The following is a 24,832-nucleotide window of genomic DNA, read 5'->3' on the forward strand; positions in this document are numbered from 1 at the left end:
AGTTCGTAGAGGGATCGTGAGTTATGTGTTTACTTAGAGAAACTTTGTAAAGAATCTGTAGAGTGTGTTGGCTTAAAAAACACACACACAAAGAAGATACCACAAGTTTAGTACATTCAGCTCTCTGAAAAACCACCAGGTGGGAGTCCACAACACCGGCATGATTCAGCTCCAATAGCAGGGGCGCGGGAGGCCGGGCAACGGGCCAGTGGGCCCTACAGCTCGTCCCTGGCCTGACGGAGGACGAAGCGGTGCAGCGAGTCGAGGTCCCTGCCGCCGCTGTGCTCGCTGACTCTCCGCCCTCCGCGGAAGAGCAACAATGTGGGATAGCCTCGTACCTTAAAAAAAAAACAACAACAAAAAAAAAAAACAGAAGTATGAAGACGAGTGGTCCAGGTCACACGCAGATTGCTTCTTAAATAAAACCAGAAAAACTCCTAAAGTTGTGACCAGGAAAGTTTGTGGCTAAATTTTTAATAGGTACAGACCATTTAAAAAGTACCAGCAAGCAAAGCCTTGGGGCTCCTCGCTTTCCCATCCAAAAGTACATTCAAGATTAGTGTCAAAGGAAGGACTTGACCCAAAAGGAGAGCTTCTGGAGCTTCTGTGCGCAGGGCATCACCTGGGACCCCGGGAACACACACATCCTGATGAAGCAGGTCCAGCTGGGGCCTAAGACTCTGCATTTCTGACAAGCCCCCTGGTGACACCCAGCCACTCTGCGGGCCACACCGCATGGCAGCAACATCCTCGAGAATACACATTTTCCAGCTGCAACAGCTGCAATGCACTTCTTTCCTAAGACGTTAAGGAACCAAAAAAATGGCATCTTCTAGTGAGAAGTAAATGTCTCTGCTACGTCTATCCTTTTTTTTTTCTTCCCTAAAGATTTTATTTATTTAGAGAACATGCACTCGCAAGCAGGGGAGGGGCACAGGGAGAGGGAGAGAGAATCTCAAGCTGACTCCCCGCTGAGCGTGGACCCTGATGTGGGGCTCCATCCCACGACCCTGAGATCACGACCTGAGCCGAAATCAAGAGTTGGACGCTCAACCAACTGAGCACCCAGGCGCCAAGTCTATTCTCAAATGAATGCGGTATGAAGCTCCAGAGCCTCAAAGTGCTTTAAGAAAACAACACAAAAACAAAAACGTAAATTACAAATCTTCTGGGCACTCAGATTGTGCTAACAGCTCAGAAAGTGGAAACAGTTAAAAAAAACCCAAGCACAAACTAGCTTGCTGGGATGGCCCTTTCAGGAGGAAGTTCACTTGCTTCCTTTATTCAACCATCATACCTTAGAACACAGGCTTATGTCTGAAAAATAAGCCACTTAGGGGTTTGAGACAAAGGCTAAGGTCAGCTGACTGCTGAGCCCGCCGAAGAGGCTGTGGAGGTGGCACTCCATTCTCAAGCTTGGACTCTCGTTACTGCCCAGACTTCTCTTTTCAAAATGAGAACAAAGCAAGAGCCTCAACGGGACACGAGGAACACTTGGTTGAGAAGATGCGGGCAGTGTGGGTCGCCGGGTGGAGCCCAGCGCGCCGGAGGACGGCTCCATGTGGGTGCGCTCCCTGCACTCGGGGCCCCCGGGAGGGTTTCCAGCCACATGTACCCACCGAGTACTTGCTGCAAATATTCCGCTCTGCAGTGCAGTCCACCTCCGCGATCTTGACCTCTGCCAAACCAGGGAATTCTTTTCTGGAGAGTTCCTCCCACGTCGGAGCCAGATTCTTACAATGACCACACCTGGGAAGAGAACAACGACAGCGCTGTGGAAGTCCTGGGTCTCGCTCCCTCACCTACAGTCTGCTGCCCAGCCCAGCCCAGCGTCTTCTGTATGGCCTAGAAATTTATAAAACATCAAATTCTCCCGCTGGGCGCCCTAACCTTTCCTCCTCATCCGTCCCAGACAAGGGAGTCAAAGTCAATCCCAAGTAGACGTGTGGATAGCCTAGTGGAAGCAAGCTGGTCTGGAAGCAAGTTTAGATTCCAAGACCCTTTCCAGGATGGGGTGACCGGAGCTAACTGGCCTATGAATGAATCTGATGCACCACGAGCACGAGGTGAAGGACAGGAAGCAAAACCAACTCCACACATTTTTTAAAAAATGCTTCATTTTAGATTTGATCACTGTGGTCTCGAAGTTTCAGGACAGCGTTAAAGCCTCCCTGAGCACCTGCCCTCCTAACCATTATTTGATCTATATAGCTTCAGGGTTTTGTTTTTTTAAAAAAATAGAAAATAACAGATTTAAAGGCATCATTGACTAGTGTTTCTATTTTTTTTTTTAAGATTTATTTATTTTAGAGAGCGAGCAAGCAGGGGGAGGGACAGAGGGAGAGAGTGAGCCTGATATGGGGCTCGATCTCACGACCCTGAGATCATGACCTGAGTAGAAAGCAAGAGTCAGACGCTTAACCGACTGCGCCACCCAGGCGCCCCGTGTGTCCGGTCTTTAAGGATAAACGCTGCACAGTGCATGGGGGTCACGTGCTCCCTGACTTCTCTCTGCCGCCACGGTTTCTCCTGAACACGCAGAGTGCACCAACTGAAGAAGAGCCTACTTACGTCTCTTCAGAAACAGAATCTCACACTCTCCTTGAGACTCTGCTTTTCTAAGTGGATTGTTTGTGAAGACAAAGCATTCTTCCCATTTTACAGCTGAGAAAACTGAGGTTCAAAGGCAAGAAGGGCATGCAGAGTGACAGCTGCGCAGGAAAGCCTCGGCGCCTGCCGTCCGCCCACCCCAGGCAGCCCTGGTCACAGACCGGGTGTCCTCCTGTGCCCCAGACCCGGGGGCCATGCAGCAGGAAGCTTCTGGTAACTGGGTAACACACAGAACGGCCCCGCCAGAGCTCGGCTGCGTTTCTCGACACCGTCCAAGAGACGAAGGAGCTAAGCTACATCATGATGTTCGTGGTTTAGTTAACCAAAAAAAATCAATCTACTTAGGAAAGGACAGATACCACAAAACCGGAGTTTTCTACGGCCATCCTGACTCCATTTTCATGTTCTCCCCAAAACAGATTCAACTTTAAAATAAACTGGCCTCGTTCTCCATAAATAACTGTGTATGAATACCACCAAACCAAACTTCAACCAAGCTGAACAGAGGCGCAGACACCCCCCTTTTCTTACCTCCTACAGCAGAACCTATGCGGAAACGTAGCATCTGCCCAGCGCTGCGCCGAGAGCGCGGGCTAACGAGGGGGAAACGGGGTCGGGGCTGGAGCGCGCTGCGGCCGAGCGGTTTCTAATTAAACAGCCACTTACCACGGAGCATAAAACTTGATGAAGGTTATTCCTTCTGCAATGGTGTCCTCGAAGTTCTTTTCCGTGAGTGCCAACACGGTGCCCTGCAGGGGAGGGAAAAGCCGCGGTTCAAATGCATCACTTAGAGCAGAGCAGGGCCATGCTTTGGGGTTGCAGAAATACAGAGCAATCATGTTTTTTAAAATGCTGTCATGCAAGGTGACACAGAAATACACAACTCGCATATCACAAGCCACACAAGAAGGGCCCGTGATTCATCACAGGCTCCCCAGGTCCTGAGCCCAGGAGCTGCTTCGAGGAGGTGGCAGGCCCCAGGCTGGCACTGCCCTTGGCCAGCCCGAGCGGGCTCAGGTGCAGCTGCTACCATCCGGGACCCTGGGCTGGGGACCCGTGGGCTCTGGGCGGCCCGGGCTCCGGCCTGCAGCTCCCAGGCTCGGAGCCTCGCACACCGACGGGAGGCCCACCCGATGTGGGCGCCCACGCGCTCTTCCTCGCTCTCCCGGCGTGTGGGTTTGTAAAAGGTACCGTCTCTGTGTGCTGTCCCCACAGCTGACAGTCGCCAAACCACACGCAAGGATGTGTGTGTGACCTATCACAGGCCGCTTTCCATCTCTAAGTTCAGAGGGAACGTGCAAACTGTTCATCTCCGCCCTGGCCGGAGGATGTCGGGGGAAGGTGCCCCAGGGCGGTCTGCGCTAAAGCAATTTGTCTGGGCGGTTCTTTACAGAATTATGTCCATGTGCTTCTCCAAAAACGGGTCTGCGACTGTCTCACGAGAGCAAGACCGCGATGATTTATCATGTGGCTACACGCACCAGGGCTGCTCCCCTTGAGTCTGGCATCGGGGAACGCGCGTCAGTGACCGGGAGGCGAAGCCGCCAAGGGGCCCGCTGCGGAGCCCCACCATCTTTCTTTATGCCCAGAAACATGACGCCATGCTCACTGAAAGACCTACTTCATGCTGGAAAACTGGATTATAAATAGAAACTGGTCTGAGCTTGATGAAACCCTCCACAGTATGTAATTATATTCCGTTTGGGATGACCTTTAGAACCACGCTGACACACACACCCCTCTAACGTACGTGGTTGCAGCTACTACAGAATCGTTTGTTTGCTTCTTAAACCAAAACTTCAACTTTGAACCAACACCCAGGTAGTCCCCAACCTAAGAATCCCACTAAGGGATGGGCTGTGGGGGCGAGGAGGCCCATTACTGTCCCCACTCCAGGAGGATGGGGTAGATGACTCTGTTTTTTCCAATCCCAAATAACTAGGGCTCAGGGAGCGATGGTCCCAGCAAGTCAGGATGTGGTAAGTATATGCGGAGGGTTCAAGGATTGTGGGGGGTGTTTGCACACATCTGCCCACTCACTGCCCCTTCCTTTGCCCACTGTGTCCCGGTGTCCCAGTTAAGAACTCTGCATGCTATGCAGTGTAGTTGTAGAAACTGAAGCAGCAGCTTGAATATTCTGTTCTGGAAATACGTCGACAAACAGGTCTTATGGTTCTTAGCTAGGCCATCAAGCACGGTCTTCCCGGGAAGACATCATTCTGACTCTCTCTGGACACTGTCCTTCTCACCCATGGCTTCAGCCTTGGCCTCTCCCTCCCTAACACTGCAGACACACCAACCTGCCGCTGTCAGCTCCAGAGCCCCGTTTACCGTCCACTGGACCTCCCCACCTGATCGCCACCACGGCCCTGAAAATCAACAACCGGAAACCTGAACTCCCCATCTTCCGTCCCCACCGCAGTGCTTCTCACACGTGTCCCATCGCCCACCAGGTCCGCCAGGGCTCCGGGCGTCCCCTCAGACGCCACCTTCCCCACTGCGCTCAGTAGAGTGAGCTCCTTATGCTTCCTGCCTCCGTCCCTCCGCCCCCCGCCACAACCTTCGTTCGGGGGTCTCCTCATCCTGTTGGCCAAATACACTGGTTTTCCAGCTCTTTCTACCAGGCATCTAAAATTCACATCTGCTCAAAACCCTCCATTGGCTCCCAATAAATACAGGGTGAAGCTCGAAATCCTTGGCTGGCCGACGAAGTCCTCCAGGACCCAGCCCCTACGTCTCCACTCTGGCATCCTGCGCCGCACCCCTCGCCCTCCTCTCCGCCCTCTTCCCTCCAGCCGACTGCTGGCCCTGCCCCAAACGTGCCCGGCCGATTCACGCCCACGGGCTTCTGCTCACTCTCTCCTCCATCGGACAAGCCTGGTCTCTCCGTGCCCGCCAGGTCTCTCCGGCAAATACCAATTCACCTTCCAGCTCTTTGCGACACTTCCTGCCCGTCTGTCCCCAGCTCTCTCAAACCACCGTGACCCGCCCGGCATGCACACGGGGCACCTGCTTGTATGTGTTCTCCTCTGTCTGCCCCACCAGACTCGGCCCCCTTCACAGACAGGAAGGTGGTCTCATTTGCTTTTGTTTCCTGGTGGCCTGGGACGGTGCCTGAAATATGCTCAATAAATGCACAAGTGAATCTGGAACATTCCACGCTGGGAAGGTAGACAGGCCACAGTCAGAGACCGCCTGCCTCAGCAAATGAAACACGCTAGGCCAAGTTCCAGCGTGTCTGTCTTCGCTGCTGCAGCTCTTCCAGGGCCCTACCCCGGGGTTCAAGTCCAACTACTGCAGTAGGTGAAGGAAAAGAACAGAAGCGGGAGTGGGGGGCCTACCTGGCAGCAGTCAATTTTCCTAGCAAATGCTCTCGAGTATAGTGATGACCGAATCAAAGGGATGAGTTTTCCAGAGCTTTTGCCACCAAATGCTCTTAGGCTCGGTCTCACGTCTCTTTCAGAGAAGCTTCCAGGTGTAGGCCCTACAAGCGTGTGAAAGTGGCTGAAGAAAACCTTTCATGTGGAAGAGTCAGCCACAGCCGGCCATGTGAAGTCCTCTGACGTGACCCCCAACTGTCACGTGGCCCGAAGCGCGGGAGGAGAGTGCCCTCCGGGGGCCACGGCTGGCCCTCCTGACCGCAGCACGCACCCACCTGGGCCACGGGCTCAGGGGCCGGCGCCGGGGCCTCTGAAGGCTCGACGGTGTCCGGGGCCTCCGGCTCCGTGCTCTGCAGCTGCGAATCCACGTACTCTCTCAGCGACTCCAAATCCCGCTTTCCTTTGTACTGGTCAATCTGTCCGAGGGAAGGGCCACACAAAAATGCTGTCAGGTTAGTACACTTAGTGCTCTCAGTCGCTCAAACCTCGTCCCGGCCCCACTCGCCCACGTGAGCCCTCCATCGGACATCTTCGCTGTGTTGGTGCAAATTGTGCAATGTCTGCACGCTCAGATTTACACGGGAGGGCTTCGGCTTTGGTGACAGAACCAGAGCACCTGCCTTCTGCGGGGATCTGGTCACGAAGTTGGGAGCCGCTCCGGCCCACGGAGCAGCCGACCGTGGGGCGGGGCCGGACGCGAGGGTGTGCGTGAGCCCCTTACCGGCAGCCAGCGTTACCCCCGCTCCAAGGCAGTTCTGGGTTAGTCTAGCACCCACTTGAGCCAACCGAAATGTTTCAAAATAGTAGGACGACTGACACTTTTTGTCAACCACCCAGATCTTATCAAGGGAAAGACACTTTTGTCCCATTACGTATGCCTTTAAACCAGCGCCAAACAGTCCACACGGGCTCCTCGCCACATCTGAGGAAGCCCCGGGCCACAGCCCGCTGGGATTTAGAGAAACGCCCGCTCTCCATACCACGACCTGAAGACGTACCTTCCGCCCACCTCGGAACCACAGAAGAGTAGGATAGCCGCGAACCTGGTTTCCCGAACAGAGTTCATAGTGCTGTGTACAATCAACCTAAAAAGTAAGACCACACTCACAGTCCGTCTCTTCGGGAACCTTCCTGACACACGGATTACTGGACACTCCATACCTCACGTACCTGGTCTGCAGCCCAGTAACACCTGAGCTAAGGGAGCAGCTGACGAAATGTCCTTCAGAGAAATGACACACTCAGCTCACCTAAAAACGCTGATGTTTAGGAAGCCAGAGTCTACCTGAGCGGGTGAGCAGCTGGAGAAGAGGAGCCTGGCCTGACGTCTGGGGCGGGGAGGCCTGGCTGCCGGTGACCGAGGTCCACGCCAATGCCAGCCTGCCTACTGACTCTCATGCTCCAACTGGGACGTTTTGGGATCAAGGAGGAGCAAGGAGTCAATTTTAAATAGGAGTATTTGGTGTAAAGACAACTGAAAAGATGCCAAATTAAGATTATAATATGTTCTTAATTCTGTAAGCTCAATTTACCAACTATCACCGCTTTTTAAATTTATTTCATTTAAATCTTATCAAGATTCTGCCTGTGCAACATTTTCATGAAACAGTCTATCCTAAGTCACTTCTTTTTGATTTTCTACGGTCATTAAAATCAGCTATGTGGGACACTTAAGTTGTTCTTCACCGTGTCTACAAAGTAGGATAAAAATAACACTTTCACATGTAAGACTGAAGTCAGCAGTTAAAGTATTAAACGGAAGCCTCACGTCTGGGTAGGGGGCATTACAGGGTCCAGTCTAACGGGGCCACATGCATGTCCAGGGATGAAGGGCCACAGCCCGGATGGGTGGACTGTCCGCTCATGCCTGGTTCTACTAGAAACCCCTACTGACATAAACTGGAAATAAGCGCCCATAAAAATTCATAAAATAATTTAAAGACACGAGGAATTGAGAAGAGGACAAGAAAATTATGACTACTTCCATGAAATGTTCAATAAATAGAAAAGCATAACATGTAGAACTAGAATATATAATTGGAAGCATTTAACAGGCAACAGTGAAAATCCATTGAACTCACAACAACTATTACAATTTACCAGGGCTCTGCTCCGTGCCAAGCATCCTACTAAGCACCTGACGTTCATCCACACCACCCACCACCAGTCAGGTCTCATCGTGATTTTGCAAAAGGGGAGACCGGGGTGTGGCGAAGTGGCCGAAGGCTGGCCGGCCGGGTCTTCGTGGTTCCCGAGCTCACGCTCTTGACCGTCTCACTGCACTGGGCAGAGCATCTCACTAACGGCAGTTCCTGGACACGCAGCATTACTTCTGTATACAAATCAGTCCGTTGGCAAAGTGAAAAATGAGATTTTTATAAAAGGAAACCCATGCCCGGATGTCTGGTGGGTGCCAAAGGCTGGGTGAGATTAAAAGTGTTTGATGGCCCAGGAGCTGCTCTGGATATTTCCAGAAAATCCACTTACACAGAAGTTGTTAGACACCACTTCTGGCTTCTCTCTGCAAAGTGGGGAACGCTGGAAAGACTCCCAGACAGCCGTGAAAGTTGGGGCTCACCGGGGGGGGGGCCTTCTGCAGGCCTCTGTGAGCACGGAGCTGACAGCTCTCGGGTGAGGTCAAGCGTGGATGGCCTCCAAGTCTGGCCAGTGAACATTCACAGGCTCTGCCCCGTATCTTTGCAGAAAGGGCTCTGGGGCTGCCAATTCAGAATTGGCCATCGCTTCAAAATAAACAAAGGAGCCAAAGCCGTAATTTATCTTTAGGCTGTGGAAAAGCCAGCACATTTGAAACCAGGCTGCCATCTGTGAAGGTGAAATGAATTATCAAGTGGCACACTAAATGGAATTAATAAATCAAGTTTGCGACTTTGCACACAGAATGAATAATGGGCTACCCTGCTAATTAATCCAGCCAAAGGCGGTCTATTTCCAGTTTAATAAGGGCTCTCACTTACCTTGCCAATCTTGACAGCCTCAGAATGTTCAAGGCCCAGAGCTAGCTGCTCCCAGGTCGGAGCCAGAGCTTTGCAGTGACCGCACCACGGAGCGAAGAACTTGATAAAGTGGTCGCCTTCGGTGGAGAGCCGGGCAGAGAAGGGAGAAGGAGGGTGACTGGCATCATCCCTTACTAGAGACTGAATGCAAGTATGTGATCTTTGTCCTCTTGCTAGCTTCAGTGTGAGCCCTTTAACTGGTGAAAAGTGACTCCATCGAATAAGTCTGTATCTGTGAGTTCACAGGGATCCTCAAAACAAAATCTAATCTGTCATCCCTAGAGGACAGGAGGGAACCAACTCATTATTTGAAGAACTGGCAACAAAGGGGAAGAATCAGGCAATTATCCTATCTGTCGTATGTGAACCGTGCCAGGGGGTAACCAGGTGATAGATGAGGGCAAGTTTCTCTCCTTAAAACGATGAAGAAAGGATGTTTTAATTAGAACATCAGCATTTGGCAACCCTAATAAATGAACGGACTGAGGGAAACGTGTTTAACCGCACCACGGGGACACGCCTGGCGAAGTCCAGACCGGAGGATTCTACAGGCCCAATAACCCATGTGCTCAGCCACCAGGATGCAGAGAAAGAGACGCTGGGGAGTAACACGCAGACTGAGACTCAAGAGGGACGTATGTTAAAGAAAGAACAAGCTAAACTGTAGGGTTAGGAGTGCACATCCGGGTGGCGGATGATACAGTGAGGAGTGGCTCCCATAAAGTCCGGACAGCACCTCCACGAGGCCAGGTGGGCTGGGACCTGGACAGGAAGGGAGACTGGCGGTTCTATTCCCTGAACCGGACGTTACAGAGCGACCACTCCATCACAATTCACTAAGCTCTACATTTGTTTTCTGTATTTGTGTTTTATTTGACAATAAAATAGAAGGTTTTAGAAACTGAGTAACACTCCCTTGGCTAGAAGAAAACAAAACAAAACAAAACAAACCCACACAACATCATTACTTGGATATTGAAGATTTTTTTCTAGGCTGTTTTACCTTGACCAGCCAAAGGCCTAAAAGATGTCAGGCTGAGACCAGACCAAAATCAGGCTGTGCCTCGGGAGGGAACAAACCAACGGGCACCAAGACGTGACCTACGCTCACAGAAGGACACTGCCACGCCACATGCTCGTGGCAGGGCTTTATCACCACAGCGAGGACACGTTTAAGGGAAATGGTGAAAAACTTGATTCAAAAAATTAGCAACTGACCTGCGAGGCTGAAGCCCTGTCTCTCCAGACAGGTATGGCACTAACCCTGTGCTGGGAGGTGGGGACGGGATGTCCGGGAAGGAACCTACTAGAGCATCAGGGGCAGCTGTGAGGGCAGGAGGCCACTGTCGCTTTCTGAGGACAGATCCTCATGCGAGCAGCCCAAAGTGGTGCCTCTACAGTTCTGCCCTTTAGGCGTGACTTGCTTAGGGAGGGACCCAACTGGGCTCGTGGGAACTGAAGGGAATCCCCTTTTGGGGAAAACACCTTGAAATCCCACTGTCAGCGCCCTGGTCCAAATAACAACCTTCAACACACAGGGAAAATAGCTGAAGGCATCACAGCAAAGTTCTCTTAGACCTTAAGTGTGGTGGGGTTTCGACTCGCAGCGGGCATGAAGTTACAAGGCCAGGCACAATTTTAAGCCCTTTTCTCGATGCTTCCAACCCAGTCTTTTGGGAGGATTTCTCTCCATGGCAGCATTTGAGAATGGAGACCAGCAAGGAAGCTGAATTTGCTTTCAAGTCATTCGATGCTGAGCCAACGGTTCAGAAACGTGTGAATAAAGGACTTACGTGTCATTTATATTAGAGACTGTATATAGATCATTTTGATATTTAGGAGACCATTTTCAAAAAAGATGTGATACAGAAAAATATTTTAAGTGTAAAGAACACCTACTCTGATTCGCAAGTTATAATGGTCCTGCTAAATTCTGGTTTAAACAAGAGAAACTTCTGTTTCTCCCTCAGGTCAATAATTGTATGATTCACATTAATATAAATAAACCCTTTCGTATCCAAGGATGCACTGTCCAGCTAGTGTACAAAGTAAGTGTGCCCGTTCATGATTTGTGAGCTTTCCACAACTTAAGGCTTCGGCTGGCATTACAACTGGCATTTCTAGAAGGACAGAGAGGAAAGGAGAAATCCCTTCCAAGAGGAAGAGCCCTGCACAAGGATGTTCACGGGTCTCGAAGAGAGACACCACGGCTCAGGGCCACAGAGGTCATCCGGGAGCCCTCGAGTGCCAGGAAGGGAAAGCCCGGCAAATCGAGGAGTGACAAACGGTGGATGGTTCTGAGAGGTGTGTATCCCACTGGGAACAGCCCTGAGATGCACGCAACATACCTTGTGCGACGTGCAGCTCAAAGTTGCTCGCTGAGAGCTCATACAGTCCCTGCTTGTGCTCAGGGGCTCTGGGGGGCTCGGCTTCAGGCTCTGGTACCTAATGGAGAGAAACACAACAACAGTCATTGGGTCTGTATGCGAAGGCAGAGTGAAATCCATTGAGGAGGGGACCTGTGTCTGTCTAGAACCTTCTACAGATCTCCTCCCTCATCTGGCTACGTCAAACCTTTGTGGGATGCTGCTGTGTGGAGGGAACGCAAGGCAGGAATCGACTCTCAGGGCTCTGGACCCTTGGGCGGGAAGCTCCTTGTCAGTCTCACCCTAGGACTGTCACTCAAGGCCGCCAGTGACAGCCGTCCCCACCCCAACCTGCCTCTGCTGCCCCCAAGCCCCAGAACAGAGCAGGCAAACCGAAAGGACAGGCCCACGCCAAACGGGCTCGCTGCCCTGTTGTTCGCAGTGTGACCTCTCACTCCACGTGGGGCTCAGGATGAAATCCCTGGCGGACTGGCTCTGAAGGACAGAGCACCTCCAGGTACAAAGGCAGCAGAACGGACGGGGCGAGAAGGAGAGACCATCAGAGAACGGGAGGCCTGGCCCTGCTCCGTGCACACAGCTGGTGATAAAGACCGTGAAGGGCTGGTAAAGGGACAGAGGGGGCGGGGAGGACAAGGCAGGGACCGACAGGTGGCAGCGAGAGAAGCGCGGGGCTGCGCTAACTCACAGCACAGAGTCTGGGACAGAAACACACAACGCGGGAGTGAGAAGTGGCTTTTTAAAGGATGCTTCTGCCAGTATCTGAGCGGGTACCGTTGTGTGCAACTGGACAGTTACCACAGTACACGTGACTCTCGATCTCTCGGTTCCACAGTGGTGGCCTCCAGCCAAAGTGACCAGAGGTGACAAAAAGATCACAGAATCACATTTTGCTACAGACACATGGATGTGCGTTACTCAATTTTTATCTGGCAGCTCATATTTCTTTTAAAAAGAATACTGGGGCGCCTGGGTGGCTCAGTTGTTAAGCATCTGCCTTCAGCTCAGGTCATGATCTCAGGGTCCTGGGATCGAGCCCCGCATCGGGCTGCCTGCTCGGTGGGGAGCCTGCTTCTCGCTCTCCTCCCCGCTCCTGCTCTCTCTTGTTATCTCTCTCTCTCGTTATCTCTCTCTCAAATAAATAAAATCTTAAAAAAAAAAAAAGACAAATAATATCCCAATTAAGTCATTAAAAGTCTAAAAGTGCCGACAGCTCAAAGCTGCGCAGAGCTGTAATCAGAAAGCACCACGAAGGCGTCCGTGCGGCTGCGGGCCTGCCGAGACTTTCGGCGTGCCCACTGAGCCCCCACGCGGAGAGACGCCCGGCAGAACGGTGGCGAGGTGAACAGTGAGCTCCCGGAAGCTGGGACACTCTATGTCCCCCTTTATAAGGTGTTCAAAGGGCTTCCAGTACTTTTCAGTGTTAACATGCTCACGTACGGCACTGTCACTTCCTGGGCCCCGTGGCACGCACCAGGGCAGTGCCCCCCGCCGTGGCAACAACACGGCATAGCGCACACGCGGGCACACGCGGGCACACGCGGGCACAGACACAGGCCCTCTCTCCCCCGCTGACAACGTGAGCGTACAGAGTCTTAAGAAAGTGATCAGACAATAGTCATCAGCAGCCATCATTGTAGTGTGACCTTTTTTTTTTTTTTCCTTTTGCCTTGTAATTTCATGTCTGGTAATAGATTCCAAAAACATCATTCAAAAGTAGAAAAAAAAGTCTTTTACAAAGATTAACATGTTCCTTATGCATTTCTGATATTTATAAATAACCTAAATATTCATTGACAGAGAAAAGTTGAATTATGGCAAATCCACATGACAATATAAAATATGATCAATATAAAGATGTAACTATATAAAAATATCACTCGTGAAAAAACCATGTTTATATGATTATAACTCTTTAAGAAAAAATAATACAGAAGCAAATAGGGAAATCTAAAAGTTGGAAGTAGGGGCACCTGGGTGGCTCAGATGGTTGAGCATCTGCCTTCGGCTCAGGCCATGATCCCAGGGTTCTGGGATCGAGCCCCGCATCGGGATCCTGGCTCAGCGGGGAGTCTGCTTCTCCCCCTCCCTCTCCTCTCCCCCTGCTCATGCTCTCTCTCTCTATCTCTGTGTCTCAATAAATAAAATCTTAAAAAAAATAAATAAAGTTGGAAGCAGTGGGTTTCTTTTGAGTTTCTTTAGTATTGCCACAACACGGTGGTGGGGGGAGGGGTATCTACATTTATCCTGTTTCAATATGCAAATGTATACATCAAGTTACTTAGGTATAAACACAGATGAAGAACTTTTTAAAAAGTTTTCACGTACAATAAAAAACAAGTTTAAATTGGAAAGAATTTCCGGTTTGCAGTATCAGGTTTTAGTGTTTGAACTTTCCTACAATCAATCACTGTTTCCAGCAATTATGGGAGGTCTCTACTGCTGACACGTGGGTCCCACGCAGCCACGCCCCTTCTACCTGCGCTGGGGCTGTCACTGCCCGAAAGGGGAGCTTGGGGCACCAGATGCAGTCCTTCTGCCGTCCTGATACTTACTGGCTATTAGTTTCTCGAATAAAGTCGTCACAGAAGACTGGCTTTTTGGTGGAAAAAAATATTGGCAAAAAAATAAATACCTTGAAAAGTTTCTTTGAGACTATTAGCCCCTCTTTAAAACTGGCTTCCTCCAATCAGAGAACATTTTCACACAGGGAACAATCTGAAGTTTAAATCTATATGAAAGTCCCACCTGCTCATGTAACTCTCTTGCCATGACAAAGATGCAAATTGACTCTCTGAGAGGTTTGTGGTTTTCCCTGTTACCTAAAATTAGGTAAGTCTCTGTTCCACACTCATTCAGTACCATGCAATTACAGACTTTATAGAACAGGAGGGAAAACAGCACCCGAGTAGCAGGTGGGTTTCTGATGAACCGTGACATCTACACAGAATGGGGGGGGGGGGGCAAAGGACCACACAGTCACCCTGGGAAGTGACTCCAATAGCAGCAGAGCCCCCCAGAGCCTGCTGGAACCACACACGGGCACGGACCACCTTCAAGGCAGTGAGCCCCTACCTCACACAATAAAGCAGTCTTACTGAACTGTTCCACTGAAATTACAGAGTCATCAGACTCATGCAGCACCGGACACTGGCCATCTTTCCAGACCCTCACCAACACACGGCCACGAACTGTCAACTCCAACCCAGCCTCCGTGGGCCTGCGCGCTCTGCGGGAAGCAGAACGTACCACACATGGAGGGATGAATGAATGGTTCATGACCATAATGACGTGTAACAAAACGAAGACTCCCAACATCAACTGGAGGTGGAGGGGGGGTAATAAAATTTTCTTGGTAGCCTTCTACACACAGCCACGTCTTTACATAATATTTCAGAAGTCATAACTCTCCACAATTTCCTGACATTGTTACCCTCAGTGCAGGGAGGGCCACGGAGACTCAGAGTGCGAAGGTATTTATTCGATGACATTATCGGCAGAGCCAGTGAGCACCTCAGGGACTGAGAGTCCAGAGGGAAAGGAGGGGTCACCTTGCGGGACAGCCCGTGGTGTCCAGAGAGGGCCGAGGTTGGCCTGGACGGGAGGTTCGGGCTTAGGCCTGCTCCTGACCCCAAGTCAACCTGTGACGCTAAAGAATCTGTGTCAACCGTATACACGTGGGAGCGGCACAGAGGCCGATGTTAAGGCAGCGGACGTGTGAGCCGCGCCCCGCAGGAGTCACAGACGACAGTCTCCCAGGGCGGACGCTGCCCCCGCACGGGGGCCAGGAAGGCCGCTAACACAGTACCGGCAAGGTCGGCAAGGCGGGAGACCCGCCGAAGTCGGGGAGCAGCACAAGGGACCATCTTCATTACCGTCCTCCTCGTTCAAGAGCCACTCACTACCCTTTCTACTTTTGTGCATCTTTGAATATTTCCATAATAAAAAGCCTTGTAAAAGTTCATCTTTTTCCACTGAGGTACGCAGAGCAGTGGAAACAGAGAGCAAAAGTAGCTGCGGTGGTTGCGGGGGGCTGGTGTTCAGTGGGGACAGGGTTTCAGTTCTACAAGATGAAGAGTCCTGGGGATGGCTGCTCAGCAGCGTGAACGCACTTAAAGCCACTGAATTTGTATGCTTAAAAATGGCTAAGATGGTAACTTTTGTATCATATGTATTTTACCACAATAAACAAAAATTGGGAAGGGAAAAAAGTTCATTTTTACTTACAAAGGTCAATTAGTTCTAAAGGCTATAAAGTTGCTTTGAAATGGGAGACTTAATTTTTCCCCTGAACTGGCTTCTTTATCGCCCCCGAAGTGTCGGAAGGGAGAGAGCGTGGAAGGCAGGGAGGCCTCCCGTGCACTCACCGCAGGCTCCTCGTTCAGCGTCTGCAGCATCCAGTTTTCCAGCGCCTGGAAGTCCCGAGGCCCCTGGTACTTCACAGCTTCTTGGCCAGGCTTGAAAAACTTCAAGCTGAAAGGGCGAAAGAGGACAAGACAGAGCAGATTTTTCAACCCATCAGAGGGCTCCACGTAGACGGCGCTGTCCCGTCGGGATGCGGTCAGTGGGCCTCAGCCTGGCACAGACCTGCCACTCTCTGCTAGAACTTGGAAAAAAAGGAAAATAATGTCCTAGGAGAACACATATCCATTGAATCCCACACTTTTAAAAACTTTCTTCATCTATTCAAGAAAAATAAGACTGAGCGGAACACATCAAGCCTACGAGACTGTGAACGAAACCCCAAGCGCATTAGGGTGACAGGCCTTTCAAGCTTCTCCCTGCTGGGTGTTTGTCATCCCTCCTAGGCTTTAGTAGTTCTTACATTCCGCATTTGTTAAAAAAACAAAACTGTACTAGAAATAGCACTGTTGGGCAATCAATGTATTCCCAGGCGACCCTGTCGGCTCTTCAACTCTCGTAAAGCATGAATGTCCAGGTTCTGTGAGAATTCACGTTTCCAGCTATGAGAACAGCCTTGACATCGGTTGGTTGGTCTATGCACTTCCCCACAGAGAAGGAATCTTCTTTTTCTACATATATTAGCCTCTGAAGGTATCTGTGGATAGGACGCGTAGCACTTCCTTTAGTGGGTGAGCAAGACATTGCCAGAGGCCGAAACTTCCAGATCCTGTATCATCCCACTGGTAATGGAAAAACATGCTCTAGAGAAAACTGAATAGAAGGTGTCAAGCATGGAGGGGAGTATGTGGCTAGTGAGAGAAGAAACAAAACACAGACGAGCATTTTTCGGCCAGCTATGCATCCATATTGCCCCTCCACTTCTGTGGCACGAGCGTGGACTCCGGCAGTGGACGCTCGGTGTGCGGGAGCCGAGTGTCAAAAGCCAAGATATGCAGAGATCAGGACTGTGGGCTTGAGGAGTGAACTCCCCAACGGCCTTAAAATGAAGGTTCGTAGCTGTACACGAAAACCAGCACGTTGGCTGGAATAAATCACCACAGGCTTCCAGGCCTCAGCCACCCTGAGATCCTGTGACAGACTTAGGGGACGTCCCTGATGGGCCTCCGGTGAAGAACAGAGGCCCTGCTTCCTCATAGCTTTTACCTTTCCAAGCCTAACAATAAGCCAACCTCTAACCAGTCCGACTAGTATATCCGTTACTTCACGAACTTTAACACTTTGAGTGACTCCAAAGTATGATCTCACAATTATGAATGCCCGCACCCACCCCTGGGACCTCAGGAAGCTCTGGAAATGAGTTATGCCCACAGAGAACTAATAGATGCTTCATGCACTCCTTCGCCCCCCCCTTCCCCCATCTCTCTTCCAGTGGGTGCCTCCCCCACCACAGTTCCTCAGAGTGGAAAAGGCGTGGATCCTCAAAATACTAGGAGGACCAGCACTATCAAACCCATTCCCCATTTCTTTGCTAACGTTTAAATGCAGTGACTAACCTGTGACTTTTTCTGATCTGGAGTGTAGTGAGCAACACACAAATAAACAATTTTTTAAAAATCTCTTCTTGTTGGATTGGCAACCTTTCCAGCCTGCCCAAGCCTGAGGTGCTTCCTTAAGTTCACAGAGCCTAGGGATAGAATTAGGGCTTCCTTCACAGGCCTTCCAGCCTGGCCGGGGCATCTGGCCCCAATCTTCACTGTGGATGGGCTGAAGGAGGTGATGGGGAGGCGGCCACAGGGTACAAGCCCAAAGGACAGCCCCAAACTTCCACATGGGTATTTGCTTTTCCCGGTGATCTGTTTCTCTTTCAAGGAGAAAATCTCCACATGTGGGTCACTCTGGAAACCTGTGATCAAGGTCCCAGAACTACAGAAGAGATCGTGTTACCAGCTGACTTGTGTCCCCCAAAGCAGATCTGTTGAAGTCCCAGCCTCCTGTCCCTCAGGGTGCAGTCTTATTTGGAAATAGGATCTTTACAGACGTCAGCAAGTGACAATGAGGCATATCAGGGTGGGCCCTAATCCAGTATGGCTGGGGTCCTTATAAAAAGGGGGAAACTTGGACAGAGCGAGAGAGACACGCACTGAGGAGAAAGGCCTTGTGAGGACGGAGGACTGGGTGCAGCTGCCAGAGACACCAGGGAGAGGCAGGAAGGGATTCCCCTCTGGGTTTCAGAGGGACCGTGGCCCTGCGGATGCCTCGAAGCTGGGCTGCTGGCCTCCCGGACCGTGAGAGGATAAATTTCCGTCCTCTTCAGCCGCCGGGGGCATGGCGCTCGTCGGCAGCCCTAGCAAACCCCCTCCAGCCCTGCCCGGCTCACGGTTTCCCCAGAGGATGCAGACTCCTTACCGGCTCAACAGCATGACCTCCAAACACTTTTCGAAGCACACGGAACCACCCCTGGGAGCATGGGAACCCAAACCCCCTGCCCGTGCCATCCTTTCTTTCAGTTAAAGGTGCCAGGGTTGGGAGGGCTAAAGACGACCGCACTGACCCACCGGCTCAGGCATTTGCATTCGTCCCCTGCTGCGGGTGCCTGCGGGGGGACACCGTGTCAGAGGAAGCAGACGCTCACAGGTCAATGCCCACAGGTCAATGCCCGAATGCCCTCCCGGGGCACACCCTGCCTCCCGCATTCTAGGAGAAAAACCTGCCCTCAGGCACTTGGGCGGGGCTGTGAGGGACACAGAGGTTCCTTCCCAAACAACGTGTTCAGTGTAGTGTGAGCTCACTTCCAGTTCTTCTTAAGGACACAAAACCAGTGCATGGTGTTCTTGGAGAAACCCTATCTTCTAAATCAGGACACGTGATCCAATGTGGCTCTTTTAAAATCTGTGACTAACAGGGCGCCTGGGGGGCTCAGTCAGCGGAGCGTCCCACCCTTGATTTCGGCTCCGTTCATGATCTCAGGGTCATGAGATCGAGCCCTGTGGCGGGCTCTGCGCTCAGCACAGAGTCTGTCTGCTTGTCCCTCTCCTCTGCTCCTCCCCCTGCTTGCTCGCTTGCTCTCTCTCTCCAAGAAATGAATAAATAAAATCTTTAACACCTGTGCATAACATCTATGGGGTAACTGCTGTTGCAGCCAGACAGCTCCTACGACCAGGTCCAGGTGGAACCCTCTGACGCCCCTAACACTTGCCCTTCTCAGCCTATCACGAGTCCGGTGTCACTTCCCAGGGGTGTGGCTGGGGGTGGACGGCCCCATGGCCCCACACGGCTGCCTGTTGAAGAGCGGACACCACCGCCAACCATCTTGGTTGCCCCTGCACCTTGAAGGCGACAGGCTCTCAACAGGTAAACCTCTATCTCCTCACCTGCTCCCACTACTCCCGGATGGCTTCTTTGCAACGCTCTTTGTCTAAGCTGAGTTCCCTTTAAAGACGATGCTATGAAGCACAGGACAGTGATGCCTCTAGGGCAGGTACACATGGTAGGAAATTTTCTCTCTACTGATCTGATCTGCATGATGGCACTTAGATTAGCGGCAGTCACCAAAGACCAAGAAGTCCAGTGTCCTTTATGACAATGCCAAATATCCAAATGTTAGGGAAAACCTTAACATTTATTGGGTATGCTCAGATCAGTGTTTGCAAACATGTTATTTCACGTATCATGAAATCATGTATCAACATCCTACCTTAGACTCAGAGGTTAAACCGTGTGGCCAGGGCTGCATGATAAGTAAATGGTAGAGCTGGGATTCGGACGTGGCTTCTAGGTTCCAGCCCAGAGTTCCTTCCCCTTTTCCATGCTGCCTCTTGGGTTTGCAGACAGGCCCAGGTTTTATAAGAATTTACTTCATTCATCAATTTGAACAAAAAGTTTGGGAGTGCCATGGCCAACCCCCCCCCCCCCCACCCCCAGTGCTTTTGGAAACAGCACCTGCTCTTTTTTGGAGAAGGGCCCTTCACTTGAATGCTGCTGCCCTCCTACGATATCCTGCCTCTCCGGCCACAAGGGCTGTTTCTGGAATGAACACTCCATCCAAGCAGGGCCAGTCAGTGGGGAGCCCAAGCCCAGCATGACAGCAAAGAGATGCAGAGCTGGAGAGGTAAGTCACCTTAAGGGAAGTGCAGGAAAGACAGGCCCCCAAACCCTGCGAGCGGAGTCTCAGAGCTTCTTCCAGGCCTTCTAATTAATCCCCTCTTTTGCTACTTAAGCCAGTTTCAACTCCTATCTCTTAAAACTAAAAAATTTAACTGTCAAGGGAGTAAGAAGCATCGCTTGTCAGAACTTCTGGATTCCAGTTTGTCACCTTTCTTGCCAACAGAAACGGCCCTTGTGCTCGGCGCGTGGGAAATTGCTCCAGGAAGGATGCTGAAGAATAACAGAGCGACCAAAAACTCAAAACTGATGATGAGCTACACTGTCTTGTCCAGGTTCTTGTGAGCATCACGCCTGACAGGACGCCATGGAGACCGCCATTCTTGTCACACGAACACATTCTCTAATAAACAGGAAAACCCACCACTGGCTAATGAAAGGCTTTTTCCAAACAAAGCACAAGGAGGCATCTGATAGAGACAAGACCCAGCGCTCAAGGCGCCCTTTCCCTAACGACAGGGACGGCCCGCTTAAATTCATCATCTCCTCACTCCTCGGAACTACCAAACAAGTTACCACAAGCTCGGCGTGAACCTCCTCTGGCCGAGCACAGCTGACAAACGGCTGCGGGAAGCTCGGGGCGAGGCAGGAGACAAGGGCCCTTCCCACTTACGTGGGGTATCCTCGAACCCCCTGCGCAGAGCACACGTCGGAGTCGGCTGTGCAGTCCACTTTGGCCACATAGACCTTGGCATCCTCCATGCTGTTGTACTTGTCTCCCAGGTCGTTCCAGGTAGGCTGCAGTCGCTGGCAGTGTCCGCACCTGGAGCAGGGGGTGGGGACCGGTCAGGGAGCGCCCGACCCACCTCTTCAGCCCCTTCCAGACCCGACAGCTGGGGGAACCTCTCTGATCCCGCAGGGAAGGACGGCTCACCATCCCCACCGAAGTCACAACCTCACTGCCCTGCCTCACACGCTCCATTGCCCCTGCATTGTTCTCAGCAGGAAACTGAAACTCAGCAAGATCCTGTGCCCACCATCTGCCTGGCTCTGGCCCCGGCTGCCCTCCCATTTGCGCTCCGTACACCTGCACCCTCCTGCCCTGGCAGTCGGGCCGGAGCCAAATGGGACCACCTGCGGCTTTCTGGAAGGGCTACAGCGTGGCTTGCCCTCCGGGGATCAGTACCTGCTCGGACACTCCCTAGACCCACCTGGCAAATTCCTGTTTGCCCTTCAGGTTTAGTCTGGGTGTCACTTCCTCCAAGAAGTCAGCTCTGACTCCCCAGGCTGTTTGGTGCCCTTCTCTGCTTCCTCTGGAAAGCTCCCTGGCTCCCCCGTCTTCTGCAGCAACATCACCCTGCTCACCATGATTGCTCCTTTTTAGTCAGGACTATTAAATAACTAAGTATCTGCAACAGCAAGGCGACCTCAAATTTCATGCAGTTCTACACTTTCTCTAATGAGAAGCTTTATTTAGAAAAGTCTATGGCGGGGCGCCTGGGTGGCTCAGTCGTTAAGCATCTGCCTTCGGCTCAGGTCATGATCCCGGGGTCCTGGGATCGAGCCCCGAATCAGGCTCCCTGCTCCGCGGGAAGCCTGCTTCTCCCTCTCCCACTCCCCCTGCTTGTGTTCCCTCTCTCGCTGTGTCTCTGTCAAATAAATAAATAAAATCTTAAAAAAAAAAAAGTCTATGGCTACCCAAACTTCTTAATTTGATGTCACCAAGTGTACTGACTGTATGAATTTAACAGTACATTTTTAAATCACCTACTTAAAATAATACATTAACTTAGAATTCTTGCTTCTTGCTACTCTTCCCATTTCTTGACAGCATCAGCATCTCTCCCATCACTAAATCACTTTTTCAGTCATTTAACTGATCTTCTTTAATTATCAGCCGTCTGCAAGGCCCTATTTAAAGTCTGCATGAGCCAGCACTGGAGACTTTGTCTCAAGCTTCAAGTACGCTCACACAGAATTATGGCACATGGAGGGTTTTTCTTTTGTTTTGTGTTTTTTTTTTTGCTTGTTTGTTTGTTTTCATTCACCTGGTGTGTATTCATGATGTCTACAAAGTAACAAAGTTGCTGTATTGCTTTTCAAAGTGATCTTTAAAATGCTTGCTTCTAAGAACACCCAACACTTAAAATTGTCAATCTGTCCTCAGAGTAACTTCTCAACAAAATCAGTGTTAAATTTCTTTGCCTCTTTTCTCTTCTGACAGGGGACATGCGTAATCAGCACTGAAAGGCAGCACTGGACAGGTTTGCTTCCCGCTCCTGCAGGTCCCCGTGCACCACTTCATGGGCAGCCAGGAGAATGCCTGCTTTATAAGAAACTCGAATATAGGATGATTCCCTCTTTCCTGAAGACAACTGTGAAGGAAGAGTAGTGCTACATGTAAGTTATACTGTTACATATTCAGTTATATAATTTAAATGGTGCAAGGGCCACGAAGACCAGCATTGTTCTTTTTTAGAGCTGTATTCCCAGTACCTAGCACATGCTCGGCAGGGACTCAGTTTTGGCAATTTCTTAGTGATGGATTGACCCACAGGTGCCGTGTAGTCAGAGCTTCTGGTTTGGGACCCCTGTGGTTATAGTACGAACCTCTGAGACAGTAGCTGAATTCATTTGGTGGCCATGTAATACAGCAAAGCCTCTGGTCCTCCCAAGGAGGTGGCCCCAGCCTTGACCTCATCGTCACCAGATTCAGTGTGACCTGCAACTGGCCAGACAGAAGCTGTGGCCTGATGTTAGCAGAAAATCCACAGCAGTAGGACAACCTTACATCTACCAAGTTCAGAGCAAAAATATACAGGGCAGTATTTTTGTTACATACCACCCCTGCCCCCAAGCCACACGTGGGCTTCCAATATCCCAGAGAACGGAAACTGGAAAGAGATGGGGGGAAAGAGGTAGCCCACAACATATTCTATCTGAGCTCCAATCTGTTCTTAAATGCCATCAGAGAAACCCACACACCTCTATTTAAGTATTTTGTAGTAGAGTATTAAGAAGCAAACAAAAACTTTACAAGTAACTTTTCTGAGAACATCCATCTAAAAAGGAATTTACTTAATATCAAGTGCCCAGATTTGCCAGTCTTGTCCCTCACTCAGTCTGGGACTAGCTGGTACTACACAGACTCCAAAATTAAAACTCCATTGGCATTGCATGGACTTTATATATCTACAGGTCAGTTTTTCTTTAAAAAATAAACAAGAAAAAAGCCACGGACTTATTCCACTGAAATAGGCTCCAATTAAGTAGTGTATTTAATTGGAATAGTTACTCTGAGAATATCCCTTCACAGAATAACTATTAATAATGAAAGATTATTTTATGCTACAAAGTATTTCTAGACCACTGGTAGCTCCAAAACTTCAAGTCGGGCTGCTTCTTGGGAAGTTGAAACACAATGAACCCCAGAGATCCATTGTTAATAAATGATAGCTCTGACCCAGACCTGCCCCCCCAAAGATAACTTAACTCCAAACGAACTGAAATACAGTAACAGCCTCAATATGGAAAGAGAAAAAAAAAGTTTCCTCCAACTTCCGCCCGCACATTTTCTGAACAAGCCGTTTTTCTTGGGCATCTTCTCTCTCTTCCTTCCTACATCCCTTTCCCACATCTCCGAGAGCCTCTCTCCTGCTCGGGGGAAGAATGCCAAATGCTGCCATAAGCCTGCAAACTGCCTTGTGCCCTAGAACTGGCCTTCTGCTCTGCCCCACGAGAACTGCCCTTCCCCGGGGCATCTAGGCCGTGGAAGGAAAGCACTACTTGTGCTTATGTGAACGTCAGGAAGTCCTTCGGTTGGACAACTCCCAGGGAAGGGGGCTCTGGTGTTGGCACGGAGGCCCGCAGCGACGCCTCCACCGGAGAACCAAGGCAGGAGGAACCGTCTGTTCAGCTCACACTTACCAGAAGACCAGGCCCCAAGGGAGCAGAGGGGTGGAGGTGCCGGAGGGCAGCCTCGAGTGGAGGGGCCCGAGAGCACACCTCCCCGTCCATACGGAGCTGCCTAGGGGTCCCCAACATTTGCACTACTCTCGGGTTCCCGGGGTAGTATAGGAACCCCCCTCTGCCTGGGCCACCCCTTCCCACCGAGTGAACACACAAAGTGGGTTATCCCACCTTTGCGAGTTCCTATTTTTTTTTTTCAACTAATCCCCCGTGTAGGAGATCTGCCCTGCAGCGAGTGCACGGAATCAGACCTCCGGGCGTTCCCGGCCGGACCCCGGTGGCCGGCGGCCGCTGCACGTGGCCCACGAGTCCCGGCCGCACCGGCAGGCCGCCGCCTCCGGCCGGCGCAGGAAGTTTGCGGAGGAGGAGGGGGCTGGGGACCGGCGGGGTGGCCCCACTGGGCGACGCCGCCACCTGCCCCTCCCCCGGTCCGGGGATTCGGGGGCGGGAGGACCGGGAGCGGGGGGCGGGACGGCCTTTTCCCGGCTGTCCCCTCGGGGCCCGCCCCCTCCTGCACCGCCCCGGCCGCCCTGCGCCACGTCAGCCGCGAGCGCCCACGCCCCCGGTCCGAGCCCGCGCCCACCCCGCGCCCCGGCCCGGCGCCCCCCCGGCCCGCCGCGGCGCCCCCCGGCCCGGCCCGGTCCGGCCGCCCCCCGCGCGCAGGGTGCGGGGCCCCGAGGAGCGCGGCGCGGCCAGTTACCAGGGCGCGAAGAACATGACGAAGTGCGCGGCGCTCTGAATCCCGTGCGTGAACATGTCGGCCGTGTACAGGTGCTTGGCGTGCGGGTCCTGCCCGTCCCCGCCGTCGGCCGCCGAGGGCCCGTCCGCCGCCGCCGCCCCCGGCTCCTGGGCCCAGGCGCCCCCGCGGCCGCCCCCGCCGCCATCGCCCAGCAGCAGGAGCAGCGGCAGCGCGGCCAGGGCCAGCGGCCGGGGCAGCGGCGGGAGGAGGCGTCCGGGGCGCGCGGGCATCACGGCGGGGCTGGCGCGCTCTCGCCGCGGCGGCTGGTCC

At 51.9% G+C, this 24,832-nt stretch overlaps 1 protein-coding gene across 1 annotated transcript; it reads right to left on the reverse strand.

Moving 5' to 3' along the window:
* Positions 1–92: 92 nt before the first annotated feature.
* On the reverse strand, positions 93–24,832 carry TXNDC5 (thioredoxin domain containing 5). Its single transcript, XM_036120647.2, has 10 exons — positions 24,524–24,832; positions 20,528–20,677; positions 15,756–15,861; positions 11,353–11,449; positions 8,966–9,081; positions 6,989–7,075; positions 6,266–6,406; positions 3,277–3,359; positions 1,620–1,749; positions 93–338 (listed from the first exon to the last, which is right to left on the reverse strand). The coding sequence occupies exons 1-10, from the start codon at positions 24,790–24,792 to the stop codon at positions 216–218; spliced, it is 1,302 nt and encodes a 433-aa protein (XP_035976540.2). The 5' UTR covers positions 24,793–24,832; the 3' UTR covers positions 93–215.

This window comes from Halichoerus grypus, chromosome 9 (assembly GCF_964656455.1).
Source record: "Halichoerus grypus chromosome 9, mHalGry1.hap1.1, whole genome shotgun sequence".
NCBI classification, from domain to species: domain Eukaryota; kingdom Metazoa; phylum Chordata; class Mammalia; order Carnivora; family Phocidae; genus Halichoerus; species Halichoerus grypus.